Here is a 22,486-nt window from a genome sequence, read left to right on the forward strand (position 1 = left end):
AATATTAAAATACAAAACAAATTGTCAACTAAGTGATAAAGTGATGCAAAAACTGTCTAGATTCATGATCAAACTGCCTGAAAGATCTTAATCATTTACCGCCATCATGATACCTGTATTACGAGTAAACAGTACAATAAAAATTTGAGTTATAAAGAGTAAATAAAGAGGTAAGGGTGGGTACTCTAAAGAGAATATATTTAGCCAAAATAAATGTGGGGAAGTCCTATTAAAAGTTTATTTCAGTGGCATATATTTAGACAGAGATCCTGAACAATGTAGTGATGCCAAAAGAATGATGTGTATACAGTAGTGGCAATCTGATGTAACAAGTTGCAATACGGCCACACACACAGAGAAACTTCTGCTTCATATTAGACAAACTCTAAGGACTCAAGCTGAACACAAACACACACACACAGTACTGTTGCTCATAATGACCAACATAAAGAGAAATAAGTGCAAGACAGCTGCAAAATCCATACTATTAATGGCCGTGTGGAGCGAGCGGTGTGCGTAACATTAACGGATAATATGTTGATGACTATATGAGAAGTCTGAGTGCAAGAGAGAGAAGCAGCCACAGTGACGCCATTGTGGTTCAAAACGCACTTCCTGACTGCTGCCACAATGTTTGTGTTTCATGTTGCCATCGCAACTGCGAACACATAAATACCAGAGAAAAAAAGGGAAAGAGAGAAATCGAGGGCAAACCCTTCTGACTAGCCGGAATGAAACAGCGAATGCATCTAGACAGGACTTTACTGCTCTCTCACTTTCTGTATGTGTGTGTGTGTGTTATGTGTTTATGGATTAGTATTGGCTCCTATACAATACTAAAATACCTGCTCTTTCCATCGGATTTACTGCCTATCCCAACAAATACAATACATGCACTTAACATTGTAGATGACTCTTTCTTTTTGCACACATTTGAACATGTTTGACTAAGAATAAAATAGCTAAACATCAGTCATGCAAGGTATAGTACAAATCCATAAGGGTGTATCTTATTTATTTGGCCACACCTTAATGTTTAATATTTAAAAAGTAAGTGATGTGTGAAGTATGATTATTGTCCAAAGAGTTCAAGAAGTCAAGGAATACATTTTTCAATAGACATCATTTAAAACATTTTAGGATAGACTTGATCTTTAAAATCTGTCAAAATAATAAACATTTTCTGAGCAATAGTGCCTGGACAAAACTTGATGGGGGTTTTTGTTCTAAATGTTTTATTTAGCTTTTTAGTTTCAGTTTTAGTGTCTATGATATGTTGCACCCCATGGCTCCGTTCTGGGCCCGTCTTTAAATGTAAATTTAAATGTTTTTCAACCAAAAGTACAAGCACACCTCTTCTTAACACACAGAAGGTAAAACCCAAAGTTTGTTAAAGGTCTGGTTAAATCCCTAACCTTAACTATGAGCTATAGTAACAGTGATGCTTGCCCTAGCAACATCACTAATATTGTATTCCAGTAAGCCACAAGACAGACATTACAGGATAGATTTTCAACACAGAGAAACTTAAAACCACATTTTCAGATGTAACAATATTAAATTAGTTGCGTATAAAACAAATAGAAATATTAAACAGCTCAGGATCATTTCAAATCCAGTAACACAATTTCTATCATTGAATATGGTTTAAAGCAAATATGTACTTTTCATTTTTTTTATATTCAAAATGAGTAGTTTCTCCTCGCTGTCCTATGAGTATTGCATTGTATTGTATAACAAAATGTCAAAGTTTATTGTGTGCATGAGCGTTGTGTCTGTAAAAGGAGGTTGTGTTTCCTCTGAGGAATGCTTGTATAATTAGATCCCTGCTGTCATGACAACCAAACTTGATTTTTCAGCGGGCCGAGTGTAGTTCAGTTATAGAAACCTGAGTCAGTGTCTAGGACTCACATGCGTACAGTCACACTCTTAGATAAGCCATGCGGCTACCAACACTCACACATTATCTCACAATTCATAAATATCTATATGTACACCAGCCTTGGATAGTGAACTCTGAACACACAGTACACACTATATAACTCTGTTTATCTCAGAAATACAAGGTTTAGAGGTTACACCTTGGTCAAAAATTTGAAGTTTTGCAGCCCATCTGTCCAAAAGCGTGTGTGCCAAATGTTATACCGGATGAACGGTTTACGAGTTTTGAATCGGGCATATGACGAATTCAACCAACTGCGAGTTATTTGACACTACAACATCACGACCGCATGTAAACACGCAAAACATTCAAGCACAGAAACTCAAGCCAAAAAACATTATGTTGTTGCTAGAATCGTGAGCTGTCAATCAATTTTTGGATGAGCTTCAGTCAAGCCACCCTGCAGGTTTTTGCTTGCTTGTGGATTTACTGTATGCGTGTTGCTATGAGACGTGTACGTATGCGTGAGTGTAAGTGAGGAATGTGTGATGTCCAGACAGTGTGTAGCTGTTCACATGGACTCTTTTCTTTGGCCTGTATGTGGGGAGGGTCAGACAGGAGCTGAAGTGAACGGATGAGCTTTGGTGAGGGGTGGGGGTTGTGCGTTTGTGTCCTGTAAACACTATGTGCAGGTGTGAGCGCCTTTATATCACCGACCTCATCCAGCTGTTAGCCTGCCGTAAAATACATTCAAATGGTAAAACGAAAAACCAGCATGAGTGAAAACATGCAAATACTAAATAAGGTATAATCATTAAAATAAAATTAAATAAATTCTAAGTATAGTATAGTATAGTATAGCATAGCAAAGTGTCATAGTAAAGTCCACTATAGTGTAGTAGTATAATATAGCATAGTAAAGTATAAAGTGTAGTATAAATGATTTCATCGGACGCACGTGCGATGACTCGATTACGCATCTGGTCGGAACTTTACCTCCGGTTTTTTGTTTGTCTATTGGTCTGACTAATTGCTAAATTGAAATCTTTAACAAATACCTCGTTGGAAATAACAAATGTTTGTGTTTCCTAGGTAATCTACCTATTTTTTGCGTGTTATATAAATAAACTACTTTAAAAAAGGACTTTGTTGTTATTTATTCTTATTGGAGTTTAGCGGAAGTAAAGTTTGTTCCACAAAAGCCGCTTGTTTATGTTGTTACTGCTGAAATTGTCTATAGTTTATCAGTATGCGTGTTCCCTGGGATTGACCCCATTACATTTGGGTTACAAACACAGTGTTCTATCATAGTACATAACATATCATAGTATAGTACCAAAGAGTAAAATACAGTGTAGTATATTACAATAAAGTACAGTGTAGTATTTTACAGGACAGTATAGTTTGAGGTATGCTATATAGTATAGTATAATATAGTACATCACAGTGTAGTTTAGTATAGTATAGTACAATGTAGTGTATAACATAGCATATAATAAAGTACCAAACAGCAAAGTACTGTGTAGTATATTACAATACAGTACAGTGTAGAATAGTATGCAGTATAGTATATCACAGTGGAGTATGGTAGAGTACAGTGAAGTGTATAACATAGCATAGTATAGTACCAAACAGCAAAGTGCTGTGTAGTATATTACAATACAGTACAGTGTAGTGTAGTGTAGTATGCAGTATAGTGTAGTGTAGTGTAATGTAGTGTAGTAAATCACAGTGTAGTATTGTATAGTGCAGTACAGTGTAATGTAGTGTAGTACCATACAGTGAACTGTATAGCATAAGATAGCATAGTATAGTACCAAACAGTGAAGTACCGTGTAGTGTAGTTACAGTACATTATGGTATATTACAGTTAAGTACAGTAAAGTATCATGTAGTATATTACGATACAGTACAGTAGGGTATATTACAGTAAAGTACAGTGCAGTATAGTATATCACAGTGTGGTGTAGTAGTGTAGTACAGTACAGCACAGCACAAGGTAGTGTAGTGTAGTATATTATAGAATAGAAAATCAAAGTATAGTATAGTATAGCATATCAGTGTTGTGTAGTGTAGTACAGTACATTGGAGTGTATAACATAGCATAGTACCAAACAGTACAGTACCGTGTAGTATATTAAGATACAGTACAGTATGGTGTATTACAGTAAAGTACAGTACAGTACAGTGCAGTATAGTATATCACAGTGCAGTATAGTACAGAATAGTGCAAGTAGTGTAGAATAGTATAGTATATTATAGTATACGGTCGTGTATAACACAGCATAGTATAGAACCAAACAGTACCGTGTAGTGTATTACAATACAGTACAATTTGGTATATTACAGAAAAGTACAGTATAGTATATGACAGTATAGTGTAGTATAGTATAGCACAGTATAGTATATTGTAGTGTAGTGTAGTATAGTATAGTGCAGGGCAGTGTAATGTAGTACAGTAGTGCAGTGTAGTATAGCATAGTATAGTTTATTACTGTATGGTGTAACGTAGTATGGTATAGTACAGTAAAGTGTAGTACAGGACAGTATAAAATAGCATTATATGTTGTCACACATGTATAGTGCATTGTTTAATATAGAGTAGTGTACATATTTGTAGTACTGTGGTGTGTGGTTGTATAATATTTGACTGAATCACACACTAGACGAGAGTGACTGGAAAAGCTCCTCAGATGAGAGAATAAAGTGCCAGGTGTGTGTTTTTGTGTGTGTGTGCGTTTTATGAGCTGTTGTGTAGTATAATTGCTCCAGCCTCTTCCTGTCTTTACGCTGATGGAGAGGGGGAGGGCTCAACTTCTGACGTTATACAAATAGGAATTCCCTTCTCTAGTCTTTCTTGCCGCGCTCTCATTCACTTTCACCCTGTCTGGCCCCCAGACGAACTTTCTCGCTCTCTCTCTCTCTCTCTCTTTCTCTCTCTTCTTTCTCTCTCTCTCCTATATAAACACTCATAGCGTCTATACCGGAGTCGGACACTCCCTCTGAGACCCAACCGCTGTAAGGTTCAGCTCAAGCTTTATTTGAAGGAGATACAAAGAGAGAAATGTCCTATCATCCAGGTAAGACTCCAGTGTGACTGTAAATAACATCTGTATGTAACTTATTTAGTATTTTCCATAGCTTTTGAAGTGCTTTAAGTAGTTACTATTTAAAAAAGCACTTGTTTGGCATTCTGGAGATGTGTGGTACCATAGAGGGAGAAAGTGTCCTGCTGCCGTAGTTGATGATGGCAGCAGACTGGATGTTACGAATGACTTTCGAGCGTAGCCGTACAAGTGATCCACTTCAGCGTCCAGAGGAAAGGTCATCCGTAAATATCCGTTTCATTGAATGGAGCGTCTGCGCGTCTGTCTGCGTGACGTGTGTCGGGTTTGCTGCTGTAAAGCGGAGGTCATAAAACCACTCTCAGAGAAAGGGGCCGTGAGGATGAGGCCGTTGAGAAAATCTCAAGCATTCTTCTCATTGTTCTCAAGACTTAGCCAGACGCTGCACAGCCAAAACAACTTTGAGAGAAAGGAGGGAAAACAAACGTGTGGCCAGACGGTCCAGCTGGAATGATGTGGGACTCGCGTACAGGTGAGAGAAAGGAATAAATGTAAGGATTATCCATGAGAATGAGAAATACTGAAATGTAGTACGGGAAAGTGTGCACTAGTGTAGTACAGTATGCTAGAGTTGAAAGTGGTATAGGGTAAAGTGTGTAGGGTAGTGTAGTATTTTATAGCATTGTAAAATGTAGGTATAGTGATACGCACAAGTGTTTAGTGTAGTAATATGATTCAATACAGTAAAGGCGTCCACCTAAGATGTGATTTTGTCATGTGATCTGTTCAGTACGGCCTAGTATGAGAAACAGATACAAAGAGCGAAACTGTAAAAATACAGGATAGGAGGGATTTTGGAAACAGGAGAGTACAGGACTGGTACAGAGATTAGGAAAGTGTGTGCTAGTGGAACAAGTGTGATGGATTCCTGTACACTATGTACTGCATACTGTGCGTGCGTGTGTCTGTGTGTGTGTGTGTGTGTGTGTGTGTGTGTGTGTGTGTGTGTGTGTGTGTGGTCTAAGTTAATGGTGTTATAGTATCTGGAGTTGGGTTACGAACACATTATAGAGGCCGACAGAAGATGACCCGTAAATTCATCCTCTTTTAAAAGCGAGGAAGCAACGAGGTTTTATCTGCAACAAATGACTTTAGAGGATCCGTTTAGCATTGTTGAATAAAGATTACGGACAGATGATAGACGTACTCATAGACGGGGTGGATACGCATATAGCTGCTATAAAACAGCCTGTCGTGATACTGCTGAGTCATTAATTACATTTAATAATCTGACGGTTAACTGTAAATTTCATGGTGTTGTGTTTGTACAATAATGTACAATTTATTAAATAAATCTATACAAATTTAAAAGAAAGAGAAATGTTGTAATTTATGTATCTGTATAAATATAAAAGGTATAGTTATGTGCTTGAGGCCTAGCAGGTTGTGTGGTACGTACGCTGTATGATTGTAAAAAAAATGTAATAGTAGCTAAAAATAAATGTTAAAAGTAAGTCTAATACCGAAAAAGAAATGTGTAAAATAATAATAAAAAAGCTCATTTTAATATTTGCGGCTATGCCTATAAATAAGCACGCATGATGTGTAATTATTTAATATTAATATTTTTTTGTATTGTCATTGAAAGTGACATTGAATCAACGTATTTGCTTAAATTACTAAATGTAAATAATCATATTTTTGAATAATGAAACAATGTGGCTCATACGCAGCTCAAACAGGTATCTGGTTGAAATGTGAACATGGACCACAAAACCAGTCATATGTCGCAGGGGTATATTTGCAGCAAGCGCCAACAATACATTGTGGGTCAAAATTATTATTTGTTATGCCAAAAATGATAAGGATATTTAGTAAAGATCATGTTTCATGAAGATATTTTATACATTTCCTACCGTGAATATATCAAAAATGTATTTATCATTAGTTTCTATGGACTTCTTGGACAACTTTAAAAGCAATTTTCTCAATATTTAGATTTTTGCATCATCAGATTCCAGATTTTCAAATAGTTGTATCTCGGCCAAATACAGTACTGTCCTATCCTAACAAACCATACGTCAATGGAAAGCTTATTTATTCATACATCTCTACATTTTATTCATACACACCAAAAATGTATCCATATGACAGGTTTTGTGGTCCAGGGTCACAAATGTACATTTACAGGTGATACATGAATGCATCTACATGTATTTGACTACTGTATGTGGGTCTACGTTTATTTTAAGATTAACAATATCAGATTACCACAAATGACCAAACGATATTGAAAGTCAAGTTTGCTTGTACGCTGGCTGCTAGTGTGCAGATCAGATTTTAGATATTTTATATCCAGTCCCTAAAATTAGCCGTAACACTGACGGACGAAGGTGTGAATTCTCATGGTGGCGACGGCCGTAAAAGTCTTTACTGCTTTTCTCTTTGGCGATGTGTAACCGCACTGACCGACCGCTCTGTCATTTGTTAAGAGGAAAGACTGAGATCACTGCGAAAGTCACCAACTGCGCCCTCAATTTAGGAAAGCTGTTGAAAGGAAAGATCTGATGGAAAATATTAAAGGAGAGCGAGAAAAAGTAAGATGTTCCCGTTTCCAAGGCGTCACTCCATCGATTCTGGATTAAGTACTGTAGATGATTTCAACAAGTCAAGATCTCATCATGAGATCAGTCTTCGAATGCAGCTGCAATATCCAGGTACTTTTTTTTAAAACCGAGTACATTTCTTTCTTCGTATGACTACATACAAACATAGTATGTGACCGTATGTTGAAATATTTGGGTTGAAAAGCAACGCCCCTCATGCAAAATCCACACATATTGGTTAATATTACGTATTAAATTAATTGTTTTATATAACACCTTTTTTCTGCGTGCCGCAATGCATTATGGGATTGGTTTGGCCGACACAATGTTACAGCATGTGTTTCGCAAAACTAATCTTTTCAAAGGAACAATGCCTATGCAAATAACTCTTTATTCCTCTTAATGTTAGTCTCAGTTTGCACTTGGCACTTGGAAAGACTGTAAGTGTGGAAAAACCTGCAATGATGTATCTAGGAAAACATTTCGGCTTAGATTCTCGCAGCTGTTTCCCTCGGAGTCGGATGGTGAAAAGATGCTATGTAGGAACATCGAATCACATCCTCTGATCAGCACCTAAATGACTGTTAGTCACGCTCTGCAAAATCTCCTCTTGCACGGTTACTGGGGAAAAACCGAAACGCATTATACACCACAAACACGCACGCTCTATAAATACACAGAAAGCATTGGTGGTCTTTGTTTAGCTCAACTTGAGTATCATTATCCTGGATATTTAAAGTAAAGACATACACATAACGCAATGGGTTTACGTCAGCTAGGAGTTCCCCTTTAGTCTGGACACGTTCAAGTCCCTGTCAAGGCTGACATTTGTGTTGACGCTGTAACTGGAAGGATTCAGTTGACTGGTTATGATCCTGTAAACGTTCTTTCAGAAATGTTTAAAGGAAAACCATTTGAGGAGAATGCAAAGTGACACGCTAAAACTGGAAAATATGTTCCTTCTTTCCGAGGGATTTTACAAAAAAAGGTGTAGTCTGTGTTAGGTTTCATGCTGATTTATTTTTCCCAAATAAAAGCTTTGGTTATCTCATACGTGTCTGTTCCAGAGCTTCAAATGATATCTCAACAATGTCTTAAACTGATTTGCCAAAGTCTGCAATTCAAAAATCATTATGATTTTTCTGTATAAAGCCATTCACGATTTCTCATCAAATTCTTGAACTTTCTTTAAATGCAAATAACCTTGATATCTTTAATATTGACTGATTAAGATCATGTCAAAGATTGAAATCAATGTAAAATCAAAGTCTGATACTATAGCCTACAGAGTCACAGATTATCTGAACTGGATGTATTTTATGTCTTTGTAATGTAAAGTCCATACTTAAAAAAGATGAGCAATATAATACAGTACAAATTATTTGTACTTTAGTTTTTTTAGAGACTCGAGACATACTTGATCACGATTTTCCCTCCAAAAGCACTTCATGTGTAAACTCTGCAGGTTTTTCCTGCTTTTTGTCACTCCCAAAACTTTACACCCGACGAGAGACAGGGTGCGGAATACTCAGCGTTTTTAATGGGCCGCGCGTCTTTCTGACCTCATTTCAAACTGTCATTGAAAAGCTATTTTTATAAGTCCACAGGAAGCCTAGTCAGCCAGACGCTAGCAGGAGGGGCGATGATCACAGACCGCATGACAAAAAATTAGGTGCCCTTGGAAGTCACGCATGCGTCTGGCCAAAAATTACAATTCTGCCGTTGGCCATGCTATTTACTTCACTTTAGTAGAATGTTCACGTGACTTATTGATGTGGAAAATGCATAAGTTTGGTCTGCTTTAATTGTGTTTACTTTTGCGTTTCCTTTTTGGATCCTGATCACTGTAGTCGTTCATGGCGTGCTGAAGTACAGTGTAAACACAGAAGAAGTCTTCACCGGTTTGGATCATCACGAGTGTTTGGTGAAAGCGTGTGGGTAAATGATCGCACAACTTTTATTTTTAGATCCTTTGCTATCTGTCTGCTGTTGTTTGTCGAGTCTTTCTCACAGATCTAGATGTTTGACCCCACCTCTGAGCCCTTACACTAACACACCTCTTCTGCTGGCCAGGGGAATTCCTGGCAGAGTGATTTTTAAACCTAATGTCTAAATCACATTGCCAGGGATTTCCAATGGCTTGCATGAGGAGACTGCAGACATGCCAAATGTACTGTATACACAAACACACACACACCTGAACGCTCCACACGCTAATCCTGAAGGAATGTCAACTGTCTGAATGAAGTTCTTGTGCACATTTACGCACACTTTCCACGGTTTCCGTAAGGTTGTACGGTTTCGGGACTTAACCCTCTTGTGAACAGTGTTTTGGACTTTCATGTTCACAGTGGTTAAGTTCTGCCATCCTGGAACCAAAAGCTGCACAGCGGTCTGTAAGACGAGAACATTGCATTAAGGACCGTTCACATATAACGATAATCATATTAGCGTCCACATCAATGGACGATAACGATGCTAATTTGCTACGAGGCGCAGTGCACGCGCAAATCATTTAACGTTACTTCCAATGGCATTAACTAATATTGCATATTTTCTTTGATAAACACTTTGTAATTGTTCACATGTCATTAAATGTATAAATATGCTGTTTTTGTTGCATTTACAGCGGTTATATATAACCAGCAGATGCCATCAACAGACTGAGTTTCGCGTATCTCTAAACAGTTAACTTAACCAAGTTATCTAGTGTAATCGAATATCTTACCTTTTGGTAAATGTAGAATAAAACATTATGAAGTAAATTTAACTGCAACAGCGCTGGACACCTGAGGTAATTTTATGTAATGGGCCTCGGCTTCTCAGTGCTTGTCATTTCAAAGGCGCGTGCACTTTAGATTCAAGTACAGTTAGATTTGATTGGCTGTCATTGGTTTAGTAGTGTGAACTCCTCTGTTCTCTTTAAAATAAACGATTTTTAAAACTATATTTTTTTTATAGTTAACGATATCGTTATAATAATGTGTTTACAGTCTTTAGTCTTTATATAAGATGGCCTAATCTTTATATTGGTTTACATCCGATGTTGAAAACAATGCACTATAAATGCATTAAAGCAAAGATCAAGTTTGTGTCTTATTTATTTGTGTATTTATTTATTTTATTTTATTTATTTATTTGTTTATTTATTTATTTTTACTTTAAAGTCAATGCCGTACAAATGTTGTTTATCAGCAGTTAACTTTAAAATAAAAGTCCCCATATTAAAATACATTTCAATGTTCTTTATTATTCGTATAAATGTTATAAATATGAATATAAAGCTTATGACCTTCACAAGTCCCTTACGAAAATGAACTAGAGTTAAAAAAAAACATGGTTACTGTAGTAAAACCATAGTTACCACAAAATAACCATAGTTTTCAAAAACCATAGTTAAAACATGGTTATTGTAGTAATACTATCAATACACAAAAAGCATGATTTCTACACTTTTACCACACAAAAAAACATGGTTAATTTCCGTAAGGGGTGTGTGATAAAGTTGGTGACCAAGCAGGGTGTGTTACCGAATCTTTTGTATCTTAAACCTTTACCTTACAGCATTTGTTATTTTCAACCCAGCATTGGGTCAAAAATGGATGAAGGCAATCCACTGGATTGTAATCCCCCCCCCCCCCAACTGCTGGGTTTGTCCTTTTATCACCCAATGCTGGGTTAAAAATAACCCAGCATTTTTTTTTTAGGTGTAGCTATTAACTAATCGGGGGAGATAATAATTTCTTTGAGATCTGATTGGTTAACAGGACCGTTGCTTTCAGATGAACAAAGGATTCAGGAGCACTTCCTTTCTTTTTATTACTATTAAAAAGTCTTCTTTATTTGAATTTATTTATTGACGTTGTGTGTCATTAAAAAGTAATAAATCATATAATTTTTAAAACGTAAAATAAAGATTTTTTAATGATGATATTATACATGTCTTTAGTGAATTTGCAATTGTTAGTTTTGTCATTTGAGTTCAATTGTGTTTGCTTTAAATACAATAAAAATTGGTAGTTTTATGACATTTTATGAAATACAATTTTTTAATTAAAATGTTGAGTTTTACAACAGTTTTTTGTCACAAATTTTTTTTGGGAGGCTGCGAAGGAATGCACTGTACACAAGGGGGGCCGCACGTTGAAAAAGTTTGGGAACCACTGGTTTAGAGAACAGAAAGTTTGTTTCTGAATGAAATATTGTCTCCAAGACAGCTAAAAAAACCTGTAATGTTTCAGTGTGAACTCAAAAATGATGAAACTAGTGATAAACTACAAAGAGGAACAAACTACGTCAAAGGTCACTAACAAGGACATGCAGACCTCATGAAAGTTGCTAAGAGACAGCTAATGTCCAAACTGAATCTGAACCTTTGCAAGCCTGTCTCAACAAAACTCTTCAAATGTGAACCTTACAATGGTGGAATTTATAGGGGAGCAGCCATTCGGAAAGTGTTTGTATCCAAGGCCCAAACGATGCATAAACTAGCGTGTTGAGTGCAAAACAAAGGAAAAAAATACCTTGGTCTAATGAGTCACCGTTTACCGTATTTCCTGCATCCAGGCGAGTTTATCTTATGAGAAAACTAATGAATGCCTGCAGATCACAGTGGTTTAACATAATCTGTATATGGGCACGAGTCTTGTGGAAATCTTTTAGTCATGTACAGGTGACGTAAGGTCACAAATATGCATGGGCAGAATTTATGTAAACAAGGGATCTGGATGCATTAAACTTAATGAAAATAATGTAAAATATCATGATGCAAAAGGTCTAATCTAATTTAAATAAGAGTTCCAAATTGTTTTCTTTAGATTTTAAGGTGAAATCTGATCCACACATGTTTTCGTGAGTCACGTTGCATGCCATAGTTTGTTTATTTGTTGGTTAATGGCGTTATATTGTGTTGTTGTATCTCCGCGGACTGGTCTCCTGTGCCTGCTGTGCTGATAATCAGTGGACAACAGCAGCTGGCTCAGTTCAGCAGGAACAGGGGTCTGGTCTTTTCTCTGAGAGAGGACTGTATATGACTTTACATTGTTTACAGGTATGAACAGCTACATATGCACAGATTTACTATTGATAAAAATATGACATATTCACATTTTCTCCATAATATTAAATAAATAATATTATTAAATAATCATTTTAATAATGTATTAAATGTTTTGTCATTTGAATGAATAAAAAATGTGTATGTGTATTGTCTGTTATCAAACCAATAAAATGCATAAAAATAATGGTGTCTCTATATATTTTTTTATATGATTAAACCTTTTTGGCTGAAATATGAAGAAAATAAATATGCATTCATACATCTATTTATTTTTATATTAATAATGCATTTAACAATAAGTATAATGGATGATGTAATTTTCTGGTTAAATTTATAGTCTAGACAGCAAAAGTTTAGTTTTTTATGTAGTGTATTTAAATGAATAAATAATTAATAGATACTTTATAGTTATATTTTTAATATATTTTACAGTGCTGTTCAAGTGGTGTAAAGCTTCCCAGCAAGCAATTTTGTGTTTGAAAGACGTATAATACATGTAGCTGTCCAAACACATGCCGGGCGTTTAGCCTAAAACAAGAAAAAACAAGAAAATGTAATAGACGTCTAACCTTAGCCCAGAAATAAATGAAATTAAATAAATTAAATTAAAAAAATAAAACCAAACACCTTGTAATCACTGTTGACTTTGCTTACATGTTGAAATATCATATCTCACAAGTTATTTTGGCAAAAATGACACATAACCAAATTCAAATTTATTTTGGCTAAAAGTAGGTTATTCATGGCTAAACTTGATTGGGTCTTTAGTTAATCTAAATAGTGAAATGACGGCTATTACTTGCTGGGTTACCCTTGTACCTATAAGCAAGGCAGTGCAATGTCACGTTGGATTAAAGTGTCAGCTAAATTAGTTAGAAGCAGAATAATAAATACAGTTGTGAAACAACATACCTGTGATTCTGGTTCATATAAACCTCATAGTCTCGATTTATGATGATGTGATCCATGACATCCTAAAAACTGCTTAAGGTCACCACAGGTAGCATACTTTTAGATATTTCTTATGGTAACTGCATGGTTCAGTTCCAAAACCAAATAAGCTGCCTAAGTAGGCAATATTTTAAGGCATTATTAAAGAAGCATTGGAAAGCAATCCTTTGTTGGCAAACAAAAGCCAGTGTTACTCTGATTCCAAGCAAGGGATTATTTTCTTATGCAAAGGATTTGGAAGACCTCTCTCCTCTCCCACGCCCTGACCCTTCTGATGACAGATGACACACCCCGTATGTCTGCAGGTTCAGGCATATTCAGTTTTTTCTGTTTCTTTATGCAAAATATAATCTCTTTACTTTTGGGTTACCTGGAAATATGTTTGTGAGACTCACCCATATGGATGTATAATTATAGCACTGTGCTTTTTGTATAGATCCCATAAGAATTGTTCTAATCTGCATTAAATTTGTTTATGATTCTTCTTTATATTTTTCCAAACATTCCCTTTTTAAACTTTTGTGCAACTATTGAAACTGAATATTTAAACTATATAAGACACAAAAAAACTTTTTATGAAAACATGTATAGTTTTTTGCATGCCAAAGAGTGTTTTTTCTCACTTTAGTTTATACTTAGCAAAGAATGTCGTAAGTGTTTCTTGTTGGTGAAACTTTTCAGCACCTGCCGCTTTCGCTTTTTCATCATCTCGTTGCCAGGTTCAATTAAGTGTGAAATTCCCCAGATGGTAAACAGTAAAATAAGTCAACAGCGTTCATTTTTTTTTGTTTAAAATCAAACAATTGTAAAATAAAGCAAGTGACCATGGAAACCCAAATACAGTACATACACAGACATTTGTCAAACCACAAGAGGAACTGTGGACTTTAGAAATCAATTCTAAGAAAAATTCTTCAGTTAGGAGAAAGAGTCACCTATGACGTTACCCTGTAAGCATTAACCAAAAATAAACAATAATTAAGTCTTATATAAACATTAAAACATTAAAAGCATTTTGTAAACTTTTAGTAGATCTATTTATTTTAGTAGTAATTTTTAGTAAATCTATTTTTAAATTTTTTAGGGATTGTTCAATAAAAATTTTTAATAGTTTCAATTTTAGTTTATTTATATAGCACATTTAAAACAGCCAAAAGACTGACCAAAGTGCTTAACGAAAGGAAACAGTATCATAAAATTAAAATTAATACATTTAAATAAAATACTGATTAAAATAAATAAATGTGTTTTCTTTTAGGCTATAAATTGTTATATCACAAATATATATTTTGTGTTATTACAATAAATAAATATATCGCCTATTAATTAATAATATAAATTAATATGAATACATTTATGATATATACGCATCTTTGTTGTAGGTTTTCTAAAAATTAGTATATAGGCTAAAAATATCCTTTTTTAGTGCAAAAATATAGTGCTTAACAAAACATAAAGCCTTTTTTGAAAACAATGTGAAATGCTAAAATGTAGCCTACATTTAAAATCTAATTTTAAACAAATAAAACATCAGTGAAGCAAACAAAAAACAATCTAATAAATAAATAAAGCTGTTTAACAATCAAATCTATTTGCACAATAAAACAGCACAAGGTCAGGCGTCCATCAGCTCGTTTATTCATATGAGTGTCTTTAGTCCAGGTGTGGACACGTGTCATGTAAATCACACTGCTGCTGATGTGCAGAACAACAGCGCCGGATGTTTACTTGCACCACACACGTGTCCATGGCAACAGCGAGGACAGACGTCTGCGTCATTGTTGGAACTGACATCACTGTACTTCCTGTTTCTGAGGCGGGATTTTCTCTTTATTACGACTCGAGGCGCCATACAGTCGCTTCACCTTTGTGTTTGCCGGGTGGCGCAGTTGTGTGTGCAAAGCAACTGACACAGGTGTGATGTATTGTGTATGGGGGTGTTACCATGGTAACATAACAGGTAAATAGAGAGACTGCGATAAGAAAGTGAGGCGGTACACAAGCAAAGACTTGACATGCAAACTCCACCCACAGATCTTAACCTAACTTTTGCCTCGAGTTCTTGTTAGTGGGATTGTCTGGAAAAAAATATGCTTATTCATTTTTTGGACACACCCACTCATTCATAGTAGGCTATTTTTCATATTTTGGAACAACAGTTAAGTCACCAAATACAAATGAAAGTATGTAAAGTGACCAGCAATAAATCATTTAAATTATTTTACCACCGTTTGCCTAGGCATGCTTGATTTCGTGAGGCGCTGCGTAGACCTAGCGATGAATGACATCAGAGTGCCGCGAGAGCGAAACTAAAGCGTAAAAAGAAGCCTGCTCTCGCGGTACTTTACTGTTATATTTAGGTCGGTTAGCGCAGCCCTTCTCCTGTTAGTAAATTGCATTTTTTTATTAAAGAGTACTGGACGATTTATTATTTCACTGCAATTGTTGTTTTATAAACATAATAACACAAAAGACAATGTTTAATTGTGTATAAACAAAAATCCAATTTCAAGTGTAGAGCGATCATAACAAAACTTAAGCGTTTAACATTTTGACGTACAGGAAGAGGGACTTGTTGAAAAATAATATGAAAATAAGTCTAAGGCCAAAACCTTCAATTGTTCTAAATAATTTGGTCAAAAAGCTTCATTTACACACACTTACTGCTTAGCATCTGTTTCTACAGTAAATACCATTAACATTTCACTACATATTTTCAGAAGGACACCTAAATACGCTATAAATCTCTAAAGTTTCTTTTTTTTGCCAATGTTTACATCTCAAGGCCAAAGAAAATAAATCAAGAGTACCATTTGTGAGCACTAAAACTTAGGATCGTTTTGAGTTTGACGACCACACTGATAATAAATAAGAGTGACGTAAAACTGCCATCTAGTGGTTATATAATGTATTGAATTAAAGCATATTTCACATACTGTATATATAGAGCATTGCACTTTTATATTCACATTTTATACATCTTAAACTTGAATAATGTGGGTTATGAAATCATCTATTTCCACTGACAATAAAACATATTTTTATGAACACAAACTGATACAAGATGTTGTTCATGCAACTGAGGATGAAATACATAAAAGCAGCATTGTGCCTTCTAAAACAAAGATACAAATTAAATATAAAACCAAGTTGAAAAGCAACATTCAGTAAAAATAAATTTACAATGCAACTGAAACGACCTGCTTTTGAGCATATTTTACCTGACACATGACACAAACCAACATCCATATGACTGAAAATAGCCATATATTAAAAGAAGAAACAATGATGTCATGCTTGTTCCGATGGACAAACTATACTTTGTGAATGCAAGAACAAACAAACTGAAAGAAAGGAGGTAAAAGACAGAAACTGAGAGGTTTATGGGACAGAAAAGTGCCATCAGTCGCTTTTCTTTTCTTTGATCAACCTGCTGGCGTTGTGTGCAAATGTTTCAGCCACTAAGAGTGGAAAAACTATAGCAGCATCTGCATAAACCTGAATAGAGACAACTTTATTGTTAACAAGACCAGTTAACCACGTTTTGTAATTAAATTGGACATTTTAAAACGTGTACAAAACCTTACCTTAACAGGTGTGGCATCCATGCGGATCTTCCCCCAAGAAACAGCTTCATCCGGTCTGGCTCCCGAATCGGAGCCATCAAATTCCTGTCCGGTGTTGACGAACACAGCAAAATCTGCTCCATTTCTCTGAAAGCGATAAAAGTTGAGAACAAGTGGGTAACAATTTATTTAAAACGACAACATAATTGTGCTTTATTTCGGTCAATGTAATTACCATGAGATTCGCATTAGCGATGTGATGTTTAACCAGACCTCCTCCGAGAATAATCATTCCAGTGCTTTTGGCAAACACGGCTTTGCTGTTAAGTCTCCGAATATCTGCGGTGTCCAAAATAGTCATAATGAACTTAATGTTATTACAAAATATCTGCATTCACATCAAATCCAGAGAAACTCACCTTCCACAATGTCAAGAATCAATCCGGGGTTCTTGTACGAGTGGAAATAGATCATATCACCCAATGAACCGTCTGTAAGGGCGGGACTAAACACTGGAATATCATTCTGACAAACAAGGATTGAAGGTTTCAGTTATTTAGTCAGTTTGGGAGTGGTGCCTTAAATGCATTTTATTTAAACTTCACCTTATAGGCCCAATAGTAAACTGAGTCTGGGTTGTTGATTTCTTTGCCCAGTCTGTGGATCATTTTAGAGGGGGTCCAGTGTGTGCCCTGACACAAATATATAACAATTTTTCTAATATTCAACAAGTAAGACAAATACATGATCATTGTTTAAACAATGACTGCACAAATAAATGTTTTCAATGCATGAATTTTAATTAATCACCATATAAACTTTAAATTTTAAACCCTACACATACCCTCGAAAAACGTAACCCAAAACATACACAATAACTTCTCACCTCCGTCTTTTGTTCCAGCACCATTTGATCTAAAATAGGCATCAACCAATCTTCAAACTTACAATAGTTATCATTTGGTACCAGGAGATTACCTATTCTATAAGAAACAGAATACAGTAAACACATTTAAAAATGTGTCAAAAGATTAATCGCGTAAAAGTTTGTGTTTTCATAATATATTTGTGTGTGTAATTATTATGTATATATAAATACACACATATGCATGTAAGAAACATTTATATGTATATTAAGATTTTGATATATTTTATGTTATATATATAAATAAATAAAAATACATAAATACATTTTTCTTAAATTTTTTTCTTCTTAAATTTCTTAAAAAATAATTACACATTACACACACATATATTATGCAAAAACAAATGAATTGCGATTAATTTAATTTAATATCTTAAATACATATATGCATGTGTGACGTGTTTATTTATATATACAAAATAATTACACACAGTGCATACATATATATTATGCAAAAACAAACTTTTATTTTGTATTTGATTAATCGCAATTGATCTTTTGACAGCCCTAATAAATACACACACATGCATGTATGTATGTAAGAAACATTTATATGCATATTCAGATTTTGATATACGTTATATTATACATCAATTTAAAAAAAATATACACAAATAAAACATTTCTAACATTTTAAATATTTCTCTTGAATTTCTTAAAAAATAATTACACACATTGCACACACACACATATTATGCAAAAACAAAATCGCATACAAAATAAAAGTTTGTGTTTGCATAATATATTTGTGTGTAATTATTACGTGTATATATATATTAGGGCTGTCAAAATTAACGCGTTAATAACGCGTTAACGCAAATTCATTTTAACGCCACTAATTTTATTAACGGAGATTAACGCAACGCGCAATTTCTGTTTGACCCTTGGTCCAGCCCATAGTTGAATGAACAGAGACGCAGACAAATGTGACTCTCTCTAAATGAGTAAAAGGTTTTCATAGAAATAAGAACATTAAGCAAATCGTCTACCAAATCCAATGCTCTAAATGCTCGCTGGACATCTGATATGATCTTTATTTATACGTCTGAGAGGTGTAACGTTACCGTCCTCCTAATGCTTAATCTAATACAAAAATGCGTCTCAATTCATTTTGGTTTCGCTTTTATGCATGACTTATAAAATAGACTGCAGGACTTGCTTGATGTTAAATTATTCATTAAGAGAGATAAAGTTCGGTACCTGATTAATGTTAAAGAGTTATTAAGAGCGACAAGACTCAAAAGCGATCCCCTCACGCTGACTGACTGATATCTGAAGCGCGTGCACATAGACGCGCGAGTGCGCGACCCGGATATAGAGACATCTACACAAAATTACAGTTTTACAAATATCTGTTTTGATAAGAATTCACGCAGTTAGGCTCTATAATCTGTTATGTTTTAAGTAAATGTTTGGTTAACTGTTGGGTAAAAATATCTGATGTGTAACATTATTAGATCACTTAGATTTTAAGCAGTCTGTCTCAATGTCAAACAAACAAAATGAAAAAAGTTGAACATACATTGATGATGTTTTTGCTTTGTGTGTGCTAAATCTATTAGTTTTACCAGTGATTTAAAGGTATTGATGTGGTAATATAATGTATGGATGTGGAAATTTTTGTGGTAATTTGACTTCAACTTCAAACACGTGTAGGTCTGTCATATTTTGTTATATTTCAAACACGTGTAGTTCTGTCATATTTTGTTATATTTCAAACAGGTGTAGTTCTGTCATATTTTGTTATATTTCAACAAATCATGCATTGTTCTATGTTTCAATAGAGAATGTCAAAAACTATTTTTTTTAAATTTGCTAATTCCGACTCAACTTGCCAGCACAGGTCACAAATGATGCACCAGCAAACAAAAATGGAGAAAGAAAAATCTTCTGAAAGGAAAATTCATATACAAAACAATGGCTGGTGATTCTGTTAAAATGTAAACAGGCTGTTGTTAACATACATTTGCATAAAGCATCTATGTATATATGATTCGAATATTAAAGGGCCCATGACATACAAAGGCTAGCATTGCTACTTTGTAAAAATGTGTCGTTTTGGGTGTGTTTTTTAAAATGCAAATGAGCGAATGAAATGCAACCACTGATCACAATGATGGTGGTTTGTTGTAATTGAAACTCAATTGTGTTGTCAAGTCCTTCTTGTCTCTCTCTTTCTCTTTGCACTAAATAGCAGTGCTGTGGTTGGATAGTGCACATTAAGGGGGCGGTATTATTATAATAAGAGCCCCTTATGACATCATAAAGAGGGCAAAATTTCACTGACCTATTTTTTGCTCACACCTACAAAAACCTCTGCATGTCATGGGCCCTTTAAAAACCTGAAAAGTGTTAAATTAGGGTAAATTTAGAATAGATAAAAATGTGCGATTAATTTGCGATTAATCGCAGTTAACTCATGAAATCATGCGATTAATCTAGATTAATTTTTTTAATCTATTGACAGCCCTAATATATATATATATATATATATATATATATATATATATATATATATATATATATATATATATATATATATATATATATATATATATATATAAATACAGAAACAAGCATGTATGCATGTAAGAAACATTTATATGTATATTCAGATTTTCATATATTTTATATTATATATTAATTTTAAAAAATATACAAGAATAAAAAATTTCTTACATTTTAAATATTTCTCTTGAATTTCTTAAAAAATAATTACACACATTGCACACACATATATTATGGAAAAACAAACTTTTATTTTGTATGCAATTAATTGTGATTAATCGCATACAAAATAAAAGTTTGTGTTTGCATAATATATTTGTGTATATAGTGTCATTAAATATATTAATATATAGTATAATTTTTATGTATATATAAATACACAAACATGCATGTAAGAAACATTTATATGTATATTAAGATTTTAATATATATACATATATAATTTTTTATGTAATTTTTTTTCTTAAATTTCTTAAAAAATAATTACACACATTGCACACACATATTACGCAAAAACATCCTTTTATTTTGTGTGCAATTAATTGCGATTAATCCAAAATATAATATAAAGACCACACCGTTTAGAAACCGTTCACTTACCTATTAATGCCCTGCTGTCGTAGGTCTTTACCACGCAGACTGAACTCTCCAAGGTAAGTGTGTGCTAAACATTTGATAATGTCTTCTTCGATTCCTCCAGCTGTGGTCACTATCACATCGATCTATAAAAACACAGTCAAATACTTGAAGTAATGCTACATAAGATACTCTACAGATGATGATATCGATGCAAGAAACAACACTAATACAGTCAGCGTAATGTGACGTACCATTTTGTGTTGCGCGAGGTAGCGAATGCTTTCTCGCACACCTGAGCTGATCAGGTTGGAGGTGTAGCCCAAGAAGATGGTGCAGCCTGAACCAGACTGATGAGAATCACTGTCCTCATGTTCCACCTGCACGGGCTGCAGTCTCTTCTCTATCTACACCAAACATAGAGACAGCGTAAAGATGCATGTTCGGGTAATACTTATAGACTAAGTTATTAAACATTTAGTGCTTATCATTTAAGTAGTTGAATAAAAAGTTGACTAATAAATCATGAATGAGATGTCCCTCATGTTTAAATAGATTACAGCTTTGTCCTGCACACTCACCATCTTATTGATCTCTTGCACAGCCAGGGCAAAGCTGCTGGCCTGGAAGCCTGTGGTGAGATAGGACTGCAGTAGGGCTTTATGATCCACCCCTTGGTTGAAGTCATAACCTTTAATCCGGGGCATATCGTCTGGCAAAGGACTGCTTTCCTTTAACACAGCATCCCTCGCCACAGAGGGGGCTTCATGTGCCATCACTCTTATCTACAAACAGTAGATTTACACACACAGACAGACAAACAGACACACGGTAGTACTATTAAATAAGTTACAGTATTGATATTTACCATGCATTGTACTGAATGCTTGCAATATTTTGCAGTTATTACAATATTTACATGATACTCCATGAAGTCCTTCAAATAATGCTAATGTACGTGCCTTTATACATGTGATCTAATGGAAAATGGTGTAAAAATACGCACTGAGATCAAAGACTTTAAACAGACTCAGCAATGTATGAAGTGTTATAAACGCATGCGCAAACCTAACCTCTTCCGAGTAACCCTTAAAAACAAGGATACAGTTTTATAATCGGTATTATACTCACCTCTTTGATTACGATTATGTATTTTATAGCTGTCTGTTTAATATAGGCTAGTTGATAAATCACTCACAGTTCTGTACACGCGACCAACCACATGCTAAAAACAAGTACGGAAAGCTTCAAGGTACAAACTAAATACGAAAGGATCAAAATGCGAAGAACCAGATGGCTTCTTCAGACCTACTGTGTATTATTATTATTATTACATTATTACATGCAC

General features: G+C 34.7%; 1 protein-coding gene and 1 long non-coding RNA gene across 3 annotated transcripts in view; both read right to left on the minus strand.

Moving 5' to 3' along the window:
* Positions 1–9,943, minus strand: part of LOC141351139 (uncharacterized) — a 46,243-nt gene extending 36,300 nt beyond the window's left edge. Inside the window, exon 1 of the long non-coding RNA XR_012359372.1 lies at positions 9,751–9,943. This is a non-coding gene — a long non-coding RNA (uncharacterized lncRNA). The remainder of the gene's footprint in view (positions 1–9,750) is intronic.
* Positions 9,944–16,454: 6,511 nt separating this feature from the next.
* On the minus strand, positions 16,455–22,429 carry LOC141351140 (deoxyhypusine synthase-like). Of its 2 annotated transcripts, none has more exons than XM_073857630.1 (10): positions 22,337–22,429; positions 21,720–21,923; positions 21,393–21,545; positions 21,163–21,284; positions 18,016–18,112; positions 17,735–17,821; positions 17,549–17,654; positions 17,365–17,468; positions 17,151–17,276; positions 16,455–17,061 (listed from the first exon to the last, which is right to left on the minus strand). In XM_073857630.1, the coding sequence occupies exons 2-10, from the start codon at positions 21,912–21,914 to the stop codon at positions 16,966–16,968; spliced, it is 1,086 nt and encodes a 361-aa protein (XP_073713731.1). In that variant the 5' UTR covers positions 21,915–21,923; positions 22,337–22,429; the 3' UTR covers positions 16,455–16,965. The 2 variants fall into 2 exon arrangements, with proteins under 2 accessions (XP_073713731.1, XP_073713730.1); XM_073857629.1 differs by having other exon boundaries at positions 22,270–22,429.
* Positions 22,430–22,486: the final 57 nt, after the last annotated feature.

Source organism: Misgurnus anguillicaudatus, chromosome 19 (genome assembly GCF_027580225.2).
Source record: "Misgurnus anguillicaudatus chromosome 19, ASM2758022v2, whole genome shotgun sequence".
Lineage (NCBI taxonomy): Eukaryota > Metazoa > Chordata > Actinopteri > Cypriniformes > Cobitidae > Misgurnus > Misgurnus anguillicaudatus.